The following is a 17,972-nucleotide window of genomic DNA, read 5'->3' on the forward strand; positions in this document are numbered from 1 at the left end:
ATGAGGCCTGGTCTCAGACCGGATCGTGGGGGCGTTGACCCCCGAAACCCTCTCCAAGTAAACTCCATTGCTGTTGGAGGTATATAGGGCTACTGACTAACACCATCGCCTCTGCTGCCGCTTTCACCACCACTATGTAAGGCTCATCTTTCAATGGCCCTTATACACCCAACAACAAAACACACCACCACTCATGACATTCTTAATGCCATATTTTTTTCATTCTAGAATATATATCATGTTTCTATGTTATTAATATAGTTTATTATGTCATATTAGATGAATTGTGCTAGATAAATAAGCCGTAAATCTGACATTAGTGTCATATTGAAGGACTATCTCGTCCAGTCTCCCAGCACAATTCCTAACATACGCCAGACACAGACCTCTCTGGAACACTTTTTTGAGCGACAGGGGTCCAGCGATTCTCGAGCTGGTCCTAGTGGCATTAAAAAACAAAGAAGGGAAGTAACCCAGGATAAGGACTTGGCACCTAAAGTCTTTATGGAAGGGGATTCCCTTTCCAGACAATTGTAAACTCCTCCATCCTCTCCCCTCCTCCTGTCTTCCATACATCCCCATGTCTTCAATAAAGGTAAGTGCGATGTTATTATTGTTTTATTCTTCATGTATCATTGTTTTCTGTGTAGGTAAATGTATATTTTATGTAGAAAATATTTTTTTAATACTTTTGGGTGCCTGAAACGGATTACAGTGGACCCCCGGTTAACGATTTTAATCCGTGCAAGAGGGGTAATTGTTATGCGAAATAATCGTTATGTGAATGAATTTTCCCCATAAGAAATAATGGAAATAAAATTAATTCGTGCAAGACACCCAAAAGTATGAAAAAAAAAAAATTTTACCACATGAAATATACATTTTCCCACACACAAAGAGAAGGATACATGCACAATAGTAGAGTAGTACATGCACAGTATATATTGTGCATGTACTAGTCTACTAAATGAAGAATAAATGACACTTACCTTTATTGAAGATGCAGCAATGACTGATGAGACACTGTGTCCTGGGAGTGCCTTTTCCTCCTGAGTACTGTAGGTCCTGTTTGGCATTTTCTTCCAGAACAGGCCTTATCACACTGTGTATGCCACTACGATTCTTAAATCTCTCAAACCAACCTTTGCTGGCTTTAAATTCACCAATATGAGCACTAGTTCCAGGCATTTTTCCCTGTTCACCTGGGTGTTAGTCGACTTGTGTGGGTTGCATCCTGGGAGACAAGATTAAGGACCCCAATGGAAATAAGTTAGACAGTCTTCGATGACACTGACTTTTTTGGGTTATCCTGGGTGGCAAATCCTCTGGGGTTAATTGTTTCTTGGTATTCTCAATAAGCCACACCAACAACGGTGCTACAGCAGCAGCAGCAGCTGACAGTGCAGCAGCAGCAGCAGCTGTACCACCAATAGTAGCGATGGTTGATTGGGGTTTATTATACAACCTGGCCAGCTCGGAGACATGCACTCCACTTTCATACTTATCAATGATCTTTTTCTTCATCTCTATTGTAATTCTCACCCTTATTGCTGTAGGGTTGGCACTAGAAGCTTTCTTGGGGCCCATGGTCACTTATTTTCCAGAAAAAGCACCGAAAACACTGTAATAATACGAAATATTCCGATTGTATGCTTGGATGTTACCGCGGAGGCTGGCTGGTAAACAATGCCACCGGCGGAACATGTGAGCGTGGCTCAGGCCGCGTCTCGGACGAAAATCGGTAAGCGGGTTTTTAAGCGGTATGTGAGGCAAAATTTTTGCGATTAAAGTAAGCGGTATGCGAAATAATCGCTATGTGATGCCATCGTTATGCGGGGGTCCACTGTAATTGGATTTCCATTATTTCTTATGGGGACAATTAATTCGGAATAAGTCAGATTCGGGATAAGTCACTCTCTCTGGAACAGATTAATTATGCAATCCAGGGGTCCACTGTATATTCTGGAAAAGTTGCAGAGCAACTCTTTTGGCCTTAGCTTCTGAGAGGTGATGAATGACTTAGTTAAGTTGAACTTTTCTGTCTCCTATTCTATACTGTTTAGATTTCTGGATGTGCATGTTTATGGAGGGGCAACAGATATATCAGATCATGGTTTAGTTGTAGCTACGGTGAAAATAGTAGGTTGACTGTGCCTGTAACTTTTTTTTTTTTAAACGAATTAAGAAAATCAGCTACAATCACCTTCAAAATAGTTTCCCTTCTGAGTTGACATGTACCTGAATATGATGCTGCCGACATTCAAAGCAATTCTGCAGATTATTTTCTGAAAGGCTGTTGAGGATCTCTATAGTTTTTGCTTTTACATCTTCCACCGACAAAAAATGGGTTCCTTTGAGCACTGACTTGATCCTTGGGAAGAGGTAGAAGTAGCAGGGAGCCAGGTCTGGCAAATAGGGTGGGTGCTCAAGCACTGTGATGTTTTTATTTACTAAAAACTGCTTCACAGACAAAGTTGTAGGCTGGTGTGTTGTCTTGGTGCAAAATCCACCAGTTTCTCCACAATTCCAGTCATTTGCTTCTTATGCATTTGCACAATTTCATCAAGACTTCAATATAATACTGCTGATTTACCATCTAGCTGCTGGGAACCCACTCTGCAATCACAATACCCTGGATGTCAAAGGAAACAATCACCATGGCCTTGAACTTCAAACTACTGCTATGCATGGGCAGTCTGGGCTATCATCATCTTTCATGCTTTCTCTGCCTTCAGAAAATGATTTGTGCCATTCAAAAATGCATGCAAGAGACATGCACTCTTCACTGTAAGCCTCAGTCAATAATTGAAAAGTTTCCATTGCGGATTACTTTAGTTTCACAAGGAACTTGATGTTAACTCGCTGTTAGCCTTTGCACTCCGACATTTTATGACCAAGGGTAAGAAAATATCTATTTGAATGCGCATCCACTCGTACTGAGTAACACGATCGACTTGAGCCCTATCTCACTGTGACAGGTTAGAACATGTTCTATAATCCTATCTTTGTTTTTCTCCTCCCACTCTTGGTTCCCGAGCTGTAGAATTAGTTTCATTTTTTTTTTTTTTTGTTGGACCTTGTATATGACAGAGGGAGTTTATTTTCCAGTAAAAGTAGGTCAAAGACAGGGATTTGTGATGTCACTATGGTTGTTAAACATATTTATAGACAGGATTGTAAAAGAAGTGAATGCCAGGGTATTGGGAAGAGGTGTGGGATTGAAAGATAAAAAATCTAACACAAAGTGGGAGTTGTCACAGTTGATGTTTGCTGCTGACACTGCTTTTGGGAGATTCTGAAATGATGTTGCAAAGGTTGGTGGATGAATTTAGGAGGGTATATAAAAGAAGGAAATTAAAAGTGAACATAGGAAAGAGGAAGGTGATGAGGGTAACAAAAAATTTAAGTTATGAAAGATTGAATATCAGATTGGAAGGAGAGAGTATGGAGGAAGTGAATGTTCAGGTATTTGGGAGTGGACATATCTGTGGATGGGTCTGTGAAAGACAAAGTGAACCATAGAATTGATGAGGGAAAAAAAGACGAGTGGTGAATTGAAGTATCTATGTCCATAGAGGCAATAAGGGGAATGTATGAGAGTATAGTGGTACTAACACTTTTATATGGGTGTGAAGCATGGTTTGTGAATGTTGCAGCAAGGAAGAGGTTGAAGGCAATGGAGATGTCATATCTGAGGCCAGTGTGTGGTGTAAATATTATTCAGAGAATTCGCAATTTGAAGATTAAAAGGTGTGGAGTTACTAAAAGTATTATCCTGAGGGATGAGAAGTGGTTGTTGAGGTTATTTGTACATAGAGTGGATGGAACAAAATAGGATGACTTGGATGGTGTATAAATATGTAGTGGGGAGGAAGGCAGAGTAGAGGTTCTCCAAGGAAAGGTTGGAGGGAGGGGGTAAAGGAGGTTGTGTATGCAAGGGGCCTAGACATCCAAGCATGTGCGAGTACATTAGATAGGAGTGGGTGGACGCAGGTGGGTTTTATGACTTCACTTGCTGTTGGAGTGTGAGCAAGGTAACATTTATGAAGGGATTCAGTTAAACCAGTTAGTCAGACTTAATTCCTGGAGGTGGGAAGTACAATGCCTGCACTCTGGAGGAAGGGTGGTGATATTTGTAGTTCGGAGGGCATTGCATCTGAACTGTAGTATTGGTGCACCTCTGGCAAGACAGTGACAGTGAGTGAGGAAAGTCTTTCTTCTTTTTCGGGTTACCATACCTCAGTGGGAAACGGCCAGTGTACTCGCCTAATTGTGGTTGCAGGGGTCAAGACTCAGCTCCTGGCCCTGCCTCTTCACTGATTGCTAATTTCATATAAAGTGCTAAATCTCTATGGAATGATGAAGGCTTGATCATCCATCCATTAATCAAACTTTTAGATCACTGATATAATTTTCTCATTGATGGCCTCAGGTTTGTGTGTACAGGCTTTAATTTACTGAATCAGTTTTTGCAGCTTACAGTCAACAAATAGTAGGGAGATTTGTAATGTAACATGCATAGGACACTGAAGGAATTTTTGGTGTATTGCCGTGAATTTCTAGAAGCATCCTACAATTGCACATATTTGTGAGGAGTTCAACTATATCTAGATCAGTGTTGTAGAAATTCAAGTTTCCTATTTTGCAATTACATCTTGTAAATGTTATTATTTTAGTAAATGACCACCTATGACAAAATATCCTTTTTATTGCAATAGCTCCTGTGCGCAGTTGATCCTCGGCTTCTGAAGCTTACCCCAAAAGATGATGTAATCTATAGTTCCTTCAGAAAAGAGTTTCCAGATTTTAATGTTGGAAAGTTGGTGGAAAATGATCTCAAAAGTCCAGATGCAAAAGAGGTTAGTAGTATTATAGCTTTATATTATTTTTAGAGTTCTTGTTTTAATGGGATAGTATCTACTGGGATTTCAAAAAATCCTTGATGTACATCATTTGTAAATAATAAATATACTTGGTGCTTTTGTTATGCTATCTTTCTTCATATTTGTTACATTGATTGTTGATATAGAACAATGTGATAATGCTAATAATGACAGGTTTTGCATGTAGTTTTTATTACTGTTTTATAGTATAATGCCTTAAAAACTTGAGTTATTAATTATATATCAACATTCAAGAAAGGTATGTTACCTGTATCTTTGAGTACAGATTTTGATAACATTTTTTACAAGGAAAGAACTGTTATTCTAGAGATATTTGTTAGATAATGGTTGCTAACTATACATTGGTCAACAATTTTTGAAAAGCTGTATGCTTCTTCAATGAGATTAGTTAATTCTTATGTATTTTCATGGCTTTAATCCAAATGTCACCTTGAAAATTGCGAATTGCCTATAGGTTTAAAGATATGAGACATGTAATATTTGATTATTTTATTATAACATACAATATGTGTCAGTATGTTTTCAACTCTAATCCGTACCTACTCTCTGCCTCCCCTGGTCTCTCTGGAATAACAATGAAACAAATAAAGTTCCTACCCAGAAATTGTAAACAGTCTTCGGTTAATATCTGTAATGCCATCCTGGCCTCCGGACATTTCCCAGTGGTTTTTAAGACTGTTGGGATGATCTTTCTTGCTAATCCCAATAAAAACTTCCATCAACCAGAAAACTATAGACCTATATCCTTACTTGAAGTCACTGGGAAAGTTCTTGAAAAGATCATTTCCAACAGACTGAACTACTATATGGAGTTTAATCACCTTTTTACTGAAAAACAGTTTGGCTTTAGGACATATAGAGGTACCCATCATGCAATAAATATTATTTTTGATACTGTAGCGAGTCTGAAACATCAGGGCAATCTTGCCCTAATTGCCACCAGAGATGTTCATAAAGCTTTTGATAGCTTATGGCATGATGGTCTTATATACAAACTTATTGACCTACCTGACCATAACTGGACATTTCTCAGATTTATATATAACTCCTTAACTCAAAGAAAAATCATTCCTACCTTTCATGGCAAGTCAACAGAGCCTTTTATACCGACAGCTGGTGTCCCACAAGGTTCTTGTCTTAGTCCAATTCTATTCAACATTTATGTGAATGATCTTCCTCAACCAGAGTTTAATGATACAATTATAACACAATTTGCAGATGATGTTATCCATGTCGTCTCGTCAACTCCTGTAACGGGAAAATACAAATATGAAAGAGTCATAGAAAAAATGAATATTGAACTTCGTCAAACATCCAATTGGGAAAAGAAATGGAGAATTACGACTAACCCTGACAAAGTCCTGGTTAGCACGATAGGATGTTTTGCATCAACCATCGAAGATAAGTGGGGTATCTCCATCAGAGGTACACCTGTAGCGCCATTAGAAATCCTAACAAGATCTTGGGATGTGAAATAGACTGGCTGCTCCACTCAACAACTCAAGTCAGTAAAAAGATCAACATAGCCAAAGCCGGTCTTAGCAGTCTCTTTAGATTCAATCAAGCCCCTCCACATGTCAAAAAACATCTGTATAAAATGATGATAAGACCAATACTCGAATACCCATGTGTCCCAATGTTGTTAACAACAAAGACCAACATGCTAAAGTTGCAACGGGTCCAGAATAGAGCTCTCCGCTTTATTACGGGTACCAGGAGGAGAGACAGTCAAAATGGCAGATTTACATGTACAACAGGATATTACTGCCTTAAATGTACGCCTTGATATGCTGAAGGAGAGAGAACTCAATGCAATGCAAGAACTCTACATACCAGATAGAGAACATCCTCTCCAAGTTGAAAATACCACTGACTATATCATTAATACTCCTCACAGGACCCAAAGAATGACTCTCCCACAGAGGGTGCGTCGCTTCATCCATAAAGACGATTACCATCGACCAATGATCTTGAGCAACCTCCCTGCAGATGAAGATGATTGGGTAACACCAGAACCCTTCTATGTCTACTAAGAAAATTATCACCCCTAATTAGGGAGATATCTTACATAACACTTCTACTTCTACATCTACTGTTATAAATATGCTACATTTACTATGGTGGGACACCACCTTGAAAGAAGCTAACGTGTCAAGTAATTCTTTACGAACTGTCCAGATTACCACCTTATCTTGTCGTTTAAATATTCGTTATGCAATCGCAAAAAAAAAAATTGCAACTTGTATATATACCAATTCAGAGTCATGTACCTATATATCTGTTATATCTATGTGACTCCTAGGTAGTAGGTTGGTAGACAGCAACGGCCCAGGGAGGTACTACCGTCCTGCCAAGTGAGTGTAAAACGAAAGCCTGTAATTGTTTTACATGATGGTAGAATTGCTGGTGTCTTTTTATTCTGTCTCATACACGTGCAAGATTTCAGGTATGTCTTGCTACTTCTATTTACACTTAGGTCACACTGCACATACATGTACAAGCATATATATACATACCCCTCTGGGTTTTCTTCTATTTTCTTTCTAGTTCTTGTCCTTGTCTATTTCCTCTTATCTCCATGGGGAAGTGGAACAGAATTCTTCCTCCATAAGCCATGTGTGTTGTAAGAGGCAACTAAAATGCCAGGGGCAAGGGGTTAGTAACCCCGTCTCCTGTATATATTACTATATGTAAAAGGAGAAACTTTCATTTTTCCTTTTGGGCCACCCTGCCTCGGTGGGATACGGCTGGTGTGTTGAAAGAAAGAAAGATCATCTTACTGGAGTGAAAGATATAGAAGGAAGTGTAAAGTGAGCCAGGCATGCATAAATACAATTGGAGAATACTGTGTTAACAGAAGTCCACAATTCTTCCAACCTTCTGGTGGCCTGGTGGTTAACGCTCTCGCTTCACACGGCGAGGGCCTGGGTTCGATTCCCAGCCAGAGTAGAAACATTGGGCGTGTTTCTTTCCACCTGTTGTCTATGTTCCCCATCAGTAAAATGGGTACCTGGGTGTTAGTCGACTGGTGTGGGTCGCATCCTGGGACACTGACCTAATTTGCCCGACATGCTCAGCATAACAAGTGGCTTTCTATGTAGTAGTATGTCATTGTTGTCAGCTAGGGCTGTATACCTTGTACATGTACTTGTAGTAAATAAAGATTATATTATATTATTATTATTATAATGGACATAAGAAATATAATCAGAATGAAAGTGCTGTAGAGGCCTTCAGGAGGGAGCTGGACAAGTTTCAAAAGCAGTTACCAATGTTATTTTTGCCATAACTCTCTAAGCCTAGTTAATAACATTTCCAATGGAGCCATTAATCAACACTTGCAAAAAAAAATGTTCATAACTGTTTGGTTTATCTAAGACTTATTTCTAGTGGCATTTATATTTACGTGCTCATTTTGTCTTAATTTTGCCTATTTAAATTTTACTTGGTTATACATTAGAAAATTTATTTGCATGTCATAGATGTAAGATGGTCTCAGTAAAGAGGGTAAGTATTAATAAAATTAAATAGTTTATAGTTTCTTGTGATAGTTATCAGCAAAACAAGAGTGCAATTTTTGGGGGCTTTGGTATGACCCTGTAGTTTAGCGCTTTTTTTGATTATAGTTTTTGGGGCATTTCTTCCTGTATGCAGGTACTGTAGTTCCTGATGTTTGCAGATTTTATGTATCCTTACTCTTACTAGCCTGGTATTAAATATTTTGAACTTTTGTGATGGCTGTGAGCTTACATGCTGCAAGCAGTAATACCCTGAGATGATGCTGGAAAGCTTCATCTCAGGCTATTATCCAGGACTAAAGTCTGGGCTAACCAGGAAACCGGTTAAGCCGGACTCTTTAGTCCTGGAAGTGTAAAGTACAGTGCCTGCGCTCTAAAGGAGGGGTGGAGTTGGAGGGTCATGTTGGTGCCCTTCTAGCAAGACGGTGATTAAATGAGTGACATGAAAGTGTTTTCTGCATTGTCAGGTCATCCTATCTTGGTGGGAGGCAGCTGGAGTGTTAAAAAAAAAAAAAAACTAGTTTATGTACATAATCTGTGTGGTATATAATTTTTTTTTTTTTTTTTACAGAAATGGAGACCATTTTGTATGGCCTTTGAGAAGGAAATCGAAGACTATAGCTTTGCCACTCTCGTACGCATAGACAGTGAGGATGAATATTCTGAATCTAATACAATCCTTGTTACTCGCATACAGTTTTTCTGTATCGAGATTGCTCGCAATAGGGAGGGATTTAATGACTCTATCAGGACAAAGTTCAAGCCTAAGCCTCGCACCAAGAAGAATCGGCAATAATACTACGATAATATTAAATTCACTTATAATTTATGCAAGTACGTATATCTAAACTTTAAGGATGGGGCACAGTATCTGGTTATTTGGGATGAATGCTTCTAATCATTTAATTGTTGTCCAAGAGTTCCTATATATTAAATGTACAGTGGAACCTCGGTTTTCGTTTTTAATCTGTTCCAGAGAGTCAGACGAAAACCAAATTCGACAAAAACTGAAGCAATATTACCTATAATATAAATCCAATTAATCGTTCCAGACACCCAAAAGTATTAACAAAAAATACATTTTATAGAGAATAAATATAGTTTTACATGCAGAAATAAATATAAATGACTAATTTTAATGATAAATGAACATTTAACATCTCATTTACCTTTATTGAAGACTTGTTGGCTTGTTGAATACGGCGAGGAGGGGAGAGGTTATTGTTTGGAAGGGGAATCCTCTTCCAAATAAAAGTAACCCCTATCCGGGGTTACTTACCTTTGTCTTTTACTGGCACTAGGACCAGCTTAAGAGTCGCTGTACCCCTGTCACACAAAAAAATCTGCCTGGAGAGCTCTGTTCTCTTTAAGATTTGCCTAAAATGGGACATGTTGCAGACATGGCCTGCAACAGCTTTGTTAGGGTGATATTTCTCCACAAAACTTTGCACCTCACTCCGCTTTGCACAAATGTCCTTAATTGCTGAAGACGGCACATTCTCCCCACTAACTGTTTTTCATTGTTTCAAAACTAACAACTCACCTTCTTTGACAATTTGCGATCTCTGTTTCATTAGCGCACACTCCCATTTTACATCAGCTTCCTTGATTTCTTCGCCAGCATGGAACTGATCGTTGGCGAGGACTTTCCGTACATCCTCGCGAGATTGACTACATGTATGCCACTTTCATACTTTTTAACAAGTTCTTTCTTGAATTCTATCATGTTTCTCATCTTCTTTATCAAAGGACTGGCACTTGGAACATTCTTTGGCTCCATGGTGGCTTATTTTGCAGTCGCACAAAAAATAGATTACAGTGGTCCCTCGTTTTTCGTAATTAATCCATTCCTGGAGGAGCTACTATAAAAGAAATTTATGATTTGTGAATCAGATTTCCCCATAAGAAATAATGTAAATATAATTAATCCGTTCCGACACCCAGAAGTATTAAAACAAAAAATTTTTTTACATGAAATATACATGTAGTACATAAACAATACAATGGGAAATGATGAATGAAACATTAACAGCATAACACTTACCTTTATTGGAGATTCTTCTTAGTGTATGGGAGACTGGAGGAGGAGAGAGAGTGGATTGTTTATATCCCCTTCCAGCAACACCTCAGGTACCAATTGCTTTTCTGGGGTTGCTTGTCTTCTCTGTTTCTTAATGCTACTAGGACAACCTTGAGAGTCGCTGGAGTCCTGTCTCGCAAAATAACTGTGGAGAGAACTCTGTTTCTCTTTAACACTTCCCTAAAATGGCCCAAGACTTTGTCACTGTACATGTTGCCAACATGGCTTGCAACAACCTTGTTAGGGTGATGTTTCTCCATAAAGCTTTCCATCTTACCCCACATAGTAAAAATCTCTTTAATTTCTGAAGAAGGCACCTTCTTCCATCTCTCTTCCTCTGCAGCAAGATTCTGAGCTGCGATGTGTTGCTCTTCCTGCTGAAGCTCCTCAGTGGTGAGCTCTTCGTTGTGGTCTTCCACCAATTCTTCCACATCCTCCAAACTCGCATCCAACCCCATGGAGCTCCCCAGTGCCACAATTGATTTTACAACAGACATAGGCTCATCAGGGTCAGTCCCAAACCCTTCAAAATCCCTCTTGTCGACACAATCTGGCCACAATTTTCTCCAGGCAGAGTTCAAAGTCCTGGTAGTCGCTCCCTCCCAAGCCATACCTATAAGGGTTATGCAGTGGAGGATGCTGAAGTGTTCTCTCCAAAATTCCCTTGGGGTCAAGTGTCTGTGGTCAGTCAAGCACCTGTGAAACATTGCTTTTGTGTAGTTTTTTTTAAAGTTTGCAATGACCTGCTGGCCCATGGGCTGGAGAGAGGAGTGGTATTCGGGGGCAAGAACTTTACTGTGACGAAACCAAACTCCTCGAAAATTAGGTCATCCAAGTTTGGAGGATGAGCAGGTGCATTGTCCATTACTAGCAGGCAATTGAGATCCAATTTCTTTTCCAGGAGATACTCCTTCACACTAGGGCCAAACACTTCATTGAACCACTCGACGAAAATTTCCCTCGTGACCCATGCCTTACTATTAGATTTCCAAAACACACACAATTTACTCTTCATAACATTGTTTTTCTTGAACACTCTGGGATTTTCAGAATGGTACACTAGTAATGGCTTCACTTTGAAATCTCCACTAGCATTAGCACAGAACATTAGTGTCAGCCTGTCTTTCATAGGCTTGTGTCCGGGCATTGCCTTTTCCTCTTGTGTAATGAAGGTCCTCTGGCATTTTCTTCCAAAAGAGGCCTGTTTCGTCACACTTGTTCAGGTTTCAGTCCTTCAGCCTCTATATACTCCTGGAATTCATGCACATATTTTTCAGCCGCCTTGTGGTCCGAACTGGCAGCCTTACCACACTGTGTATGCCAGTACGGTTCTTAAATCTCTCAAACCAGCCTTTGCTGGCCTTAAATTCACTCATCACCACTATTTGCAGGCAATTTCTTTACCAAATCGTCATGCAACTGCCTAGCCTTTTCACAAATAATCGAAGTCATAAGAGTATCTCATGCTGATTGTTTCTCATTTATCCACACCAATAATAACTTCTCAACCTCTTCGAGTACTGGTGATCTCATTTTTGTCAGCATAGTTACCCCCTTTGCAACAACAGCAGCCTTGGTTTCCTTTTTCTTGGCCACTATGGAACATATGGTTGTGTAGGGTTTCTTATACACCCTGGCCAGTTCGGCCACACTTGTACCACTTTCATATTGTTCAATGATGGTTTTCTTAAATTCAATCGTATTTCTCACCTCCTTTACCACAGGCTTGGCACTAGGAGCTTCCTTTGGAGCCATGGTAGCTTATTTAGTACTTGCAAGCACTAAAATAAATGGATTATGAAATATTTCACTGGAGCACGTGAGGGGACCTTCGCTCACTGGTAAACAATGCCAGACTGGCTGCCGCCACGGCTCACGCCGTGGGTACGCGTTCCGGACGAACTACGACTCGCAAGTCAACTTATGAAAAGCGAGTCCATGTTTATACGAAAATACCTCTATGATTGGCGAAATTTACGATTGCCGGGAACTACGAAAAGCGAGGGACCACTATTACGAAATGTTTCGTATGAATGCGCAGAGTAATGGTCACTCACTGAGAATGTGTGTGTTGGAGACTTCGTGTGCGCACGTAGTAGGCGGATGAAATCCGAGGTTCCACTGTATGTGACTTGCTTTGAAGCAAGTTTTTCAACTGAACTCTAGCAACAAAAAAAAAAAAAAAAAAAAAAAAAATTTTTTTTTTTTTTTGAAGCTGCCGCAATCCCGTAGTGTTTTTTTTTTTTAACGTGTTATGAAGAGCAAACTAATTTATAAAATATATATTTTCTGTATTGTATATATATTCAGTGTTGACCTCCATATTGAAGGCTTAACTTCATAATGTTCACACAGTACTTTTTAAGGAGGCACTACATTTTATGGAACCTAAACAAAGGTTTTTAGTATATTTTGTGCCGAAACAATGGGTTTAAATTTTCTGCAAGGACTATTATTTCTAATACAAAATTTTGTTGATAGTACCAATTAAGTTTTAATGAAACTTACGATTCATAAATCCAGTGTGAAGTATAGACAGATGTATACAGTGGACCCCTGGTTAACGATATTTTTTCACTCAGAAGTATGTTCAGGTGCCAGTACTGACCGAATTTGTTCCCATAAGGAATATTGTGAAGTAGGTTAGTTCATTTCAGACCCCCAAACATACACGTACAAACGCACTTACATAATTGGTCGCATTCGGAGGTAATCGTTATGCGGGGGTCTACTGTATATCCTTGAATAATGGTGTATAGGTAAAATGCAGCCTTACTGACCCTCGTGTAATATAGGCTTTAAGCCTGGTGAAAATTAACTGCAAATACTCCCAAGGATGGTTTGCACAACATTATGATTTAAAAAAAGTACATGTTCAACAATGACTGAATAATCTTGGTGAAAATTGAGGCCTTTAAATGCCTAGGCAACAAAGGGCATCAAATTATCACCTGAAAATTTTTCAGTTGAGACAATTTTTTTTTCCCAGTTTTCATGGTATTGCAAGAAAAATAGTTTAAAATTGAATTTTTTTTTTGTTTTGTTTAATACTGGAGACAAGTATTTGGTATTATATACAAAATTAAGTGCTAAACCCAACCGAGTCATACAGCACTGGTGAACATTGTAATATTGTTTATGAAATCCTTTGAAAATTAGGTGTATAGTACTTCTGCAAGAAGTACATGAAAATAAACAACAGGAACATTACATTTTATTTATTTTCTCAACATTATTACATGTCCTGCTGAGCAGCAAATGGTACATTATCATAATCATTTGCTGTGTGACCCTTAAGGGTTTAGCATTTCATTATATTATAATAATTATAATGAAGTGCTAAACCCATAAGGGTAGCAAATGGTACAGTGTAAATCTACAATCTATCTAAACTCTCACTTAAATTTTTGTTACTTGTTGAGTTTCTAAAGTAAATTTAATTTCCATCTTCAAAAACAATAATTATATCAAATTAAGAGCTAAACCGAAAAGGGTCCATCCCATCTTGAAGCATAGTAGACATTATTAAGTTTATTTACCAATATAAAAATCTTAAAACCTCCTTGCTTTTGAGTTACCATTACTCTGCCTTGGCTCAACATGAGACTTGCTCAAACGCTGTCCAACTACAGAAGAATCTACAATTACCGGGTATCTAAATTCCATACACCACTTATCTTTGGTAGAAAGGACTATCTACAGCACACAGCACAGCTGCTAAGTACAGTCGAAAAAAACATTTATAAAAAAAAAAAAAAAAAAAAAGACTGCATTCTTCAGTATGAAAGCCTAAGCTTTACCCAATGCTTGGATGGCAAAAAATTTTTTTTCATAAATTACATTTTAGAGAGAGAAGCAAAGCAGTTAAAAGGATTTCATGACACGTCACAATTTATGAAAATAGTGAACCACACTTAACTTTACATGCCCTAAAAGCCTTGCATTTCAGTCACTAAGATGCTTTCTAATCTCAGGAAAAACAGCTACCTAATTATTTCTTACACAAGACTTGAAATTAACATGGAATGTAGACATACAAATGGAGTGTGACCTCATGATGTGAATCTATATACATTATGCAAGAACCAGGGAGAAACAAAATGGCATTGCTACAACACAACCAGTCAACATGACATGACATGTATGCATTTGTATGGTAAATGCTAAGGTAAATGCACCATTTATCCCAAAGGATATTAAAAAAAAACAGCTCAGTAAAAGTTAAGATCAAAGTTCCCCCGTTTCTGTATCACTCCCAGTAGAATAAGTGGGCAGATACGTACTAAGATTCTTTTCTAGATTTCTAAGCAGCTGAACACTCTTCAAGGGTTCATATTCCTTATTAAACTCCTTGTACCTCCATGGACCACCTGTTGCATCATCATCACCACTAGTGTGCTCATTTTCACTGAATACTGGTATTTTTCCACCATCAGTAATGCAACCTTTCAAGGTACTTGCATCAATTTGCATTTTTCCCTCTTCTTCATCTTCCTCGGAGTTCCCATTCTCTACAACAGCCCCTAGTCTCCATCGATGTCTGCCAGCCACTCTTGACGCTCCATCCTTCAGACCCGCCTCGTCTACCTCGTCTTCACTACTTGTAAGGCTTGGAGAGAAGCTACTGAAACCTAAGCTTACTGGAGACACTGAAAAAAGAAGAGAGGGTTGCTTAATTACAAATAATTCCTTGGATTATCTACATATTACTAAATATTTTAGGAGTTATACTGTATTTTGCAGTATACAAGATGCACTGGAATTATGCATGCAATATATATATATATATATATATACACACACATTCTCAAGTTGTTTGAATTGTTTAACTAGGTGGATCTCAACAAAGAATCATTCATGGTCCTGTATATAACATAGGTTCATCAAGTATGAAGCACCAGTATGGATCCCACACTTGGGAGAGCAGATATAACACGGAAACAGTAGTTCCAAAGCAAATGGGTATAAGTTACAAGGAAAGGGTAAAGGAATTGAATCATGACAACCCTGGAGGGCAGAAGGACTAAGGGAGACATAACATACACAATACTTGTTATTACAACCAAAAGTGCTAAACCCACTAGGGGCATAGCTACAAAATACTTAAGAGGATTTGATAGTGCAGACAGGAACAGGCTGTTTGAGAGGAAGAGAAACTTGTACTCAGGGTGCACAGGTGGAAGCTAAAAACAGATGCATCACAGAGATGTCTGGAAGTATTTCTTCAGTCTCAGGGAGGTCAGAAAGTGAAATGACCTTGAAGTGAAGGCAGACTCCATGCACAGCAGCAGCATTGCTAGGGTTGGTGTCACCCCCATGAAATCCAAGGGAGGGGGGAGGGGGAGAAGTAAAACTCCAGTTACATTACTAATGCATGCCCAGTGACTAATGTTTAGCAATGACAACGTTCAAAGGGCCATAAACCGAACAGGAGAATACTTCTCAACTTTATTAATGATAAAATAATCATAGTAATATTGAGGAAACAAACTCAAATATCACTGAGTACAGGCAACAGATCCTACATTTATTTATCTTCAACAATGCAAAAAAAAAAAAAAAAAAAAAAAAAAAATTCAATATCAGTGAAACACTAGTTCCGATTTGACCTTGAGAACGGGTAACATCTCAGTGAATCTGATTTTACATTTCCTTGCCTTCAATCCTACAAAATCATCTATCACATTATCAAAATCAATGATTTTCCCTATATAGGCCTATTTGTACTCTACATAATAGGCTATATAGAAATGAAAGATTTTTGTCCTATGTTGCTACAGCACTGTCACCTTTAGAGGCTCTATGGTGTCACCCAGGGGGCGTGCCTTCCCCCCCCCTTACAACGCCACTGACGCAGTTTTAAGAATAGGTATAATAAGGCCCATGAGGCTAGGAGTGTGAATCTGGAAAGCAGCAAGTTGAGAGGAGACCTGGAACTAAGACCTGAACCCTGTAACCACATAGGTGAGCACCAAGATCCTAAGCCCGATCTTCACAATACAGGATGCAGGGTGATTTGGAGGGGGGGGGGTCAAATTGTGAAGTAAAAGGTGCATCTAATATGCTGCAAAATACATAAATATGCAATCATACTGAGGATATTTCACTTTAAAATACTGTATCACATTCACCAGGACTTCTTTTAACAAAATAATGTAGTCAACTATATTCTGTCTTTCATTGAAGCATAGTATAAATTAATTTACCAATATGAAAATCTTAAAACTTGCTAGCTTTTGAGTCACCATTATCCTGCCTTAGATATCACTTTTAAGGAGCCAGTAAGCTGGCTTAAAGATAAAAAGTAAATATATTAATTTGCATACAAAAAATTATTTCATGATTAAGAAATATAGTAATACTGTATTATTATATATATAATACATATTATCAGTATACATTAAATACATCATGTAAAGTCATTCTTATGTGTGCAATTATAAAGCTAAAAAACACTACTTTTCAATATAAAATGCATCTAGTAACTACTACAATGCATTAAAACAACTAGCTACAATTTCTTATATTAGTTATGTTACAAACAACTCCCACAAATAATAATAATATAGCTATAGTGTACAAATACTCTACAGGAGAAATATGCACCAAGAGAACACCACCACCATCCCAAAGCTTGAATGCTTCATTAAATGTTTTTAGGATATTTCCAGCAGTTATGCAGGCTAGCAGCAGTCAATGAAGATAGTTATTGCATCCCTGTTAATAAAGAGACACTGCAGAACAAGCTTGTACTGGAACAATGTTTTGCTCTCCTAGAGCTTTATCAGTCAGAGTGAAACATTATCCCAAATAAAAGCTTGTCCTGCAGAATGTGACTTTGCTTCAATATTGTCAGTAATACGTACTCCATTGGGATCCCTATTGTATTCCATGATTATTGCACTCTGCCCCAATTCCAGATAATTACTGGATTAATTAGTTCAAGCACACTGTTAACAATGAATCAGTTAAATAAGATGATCATGTTTGTTCATCACATATTAGTAAATAACATAAGCAGTTCATTGCTAATTAGTATAAAAACATTGGCTTTTGTTATGGCCATAACGACAACAATTTTACCCTTTGTATAAGCGTTGGTCTTCAGTCCCACTGATTACAGAATAAACCAAATATTTCCTATAAAAAGAAGAGACAATAAGAACGGAGTTCACAAGATTGTTTCCTTACCATTATTCCACGTCTAAAGCAGCGTGGAAAAACAATTAAAAGAAGATATCATTAAAGATATTCTAAATTATCACTTCATTTATTCTGTCTCTTTACTTTAGCAAATGTCATGACCAAAAAATGAAATCCAGCATAAGGGATTCACTTGCTTGCTTATTAAAATCAAGTTATATCCAACTGAAAAACAGTGCCTCTGAATGTTAAATGAAGTGCCAGTTGTGCTCTAAGCATCTACATGTGTATAATACATAACTTGAAATGATGCAAGACAGTCACAAC

At 38.2% G+C, this 17,972-nt stretch overlaps 2 protein-coding genes across 13 annotated transcripts in view; one reads left to right on the forward strand and one right to left on the reverse strand.

Moving 5' to 3' along the window:
• Window positions 1–17,972, forward strand: part of LOC128693346 (protein PBDC1) — a 438,868-nt gene that overhangs the window by 417,312 nt on the left and 3,584 nt on the right. For 2 of the 3 annotated variants that reach the window (XM_070089483.1, XM_053783033.2), the window contains exons 5-6: window positions 4,719–4,859; window positions 8,994–14,063. In XM_070089483.1, the coding sequence (XP_069945584.1) occupies window positions 4,719–4,859; window positions 8,994–9,218 (366 nt within the window). In that variant the 3' untranslated portion in view covers window positions 9,219–14,063. Of the gene's footprint in view, window positions 1–4,718; window positions 4,860–8,993; window positions 14,064–17,972 lie in introns of those variants that run through there. The other variant, XM_053783034.2, reaches the window with a different exon arrangement.
• LOC128693168 (uncharacterized) overlaps window positions 13,733–17,972 on the reverse strand; it is a 587,947-nt gene continuing 583,707 nt past the window's right edge. For 9 of the 10 annotated variants that reach the window (XM_070089473.1, XM_070089477.1, XM_070089479.1 and 6 more), the window contains one exon: window positions 13,733–15,151. In XM_070089473.1, coding sequence (XP_069945574.1) covers window positions 14,730–15,151 — 422 coding nt within the window. In that variant the 3' untranslated portion in view covers window positions 13,733–14,729. Of the gene's footprint in view, window positions 15,152–17,585; window positions 17,643–17,972 lie in introns of all 10 variants that reach the window. The other variant, XM_070089481.1, reaches the window with a different exon arrangement.

Source organism: Cherax quadricarinatus, chromosome 28, assembly GCF_038502225.1.
Source record: "Cherax quadricarinatus isolate ZL_2023a chromosome 28, ASM3850222v1, whole genome shotgun sequence".
In the NCBI taxonomy this organism is placed as follows: domain Eukaryota; kingdom Metazoa; phylum Arthropoda; class Malacostraca; order Decapoda; family Parastacidae; genus Cherax; species Cherax quadricarinatus.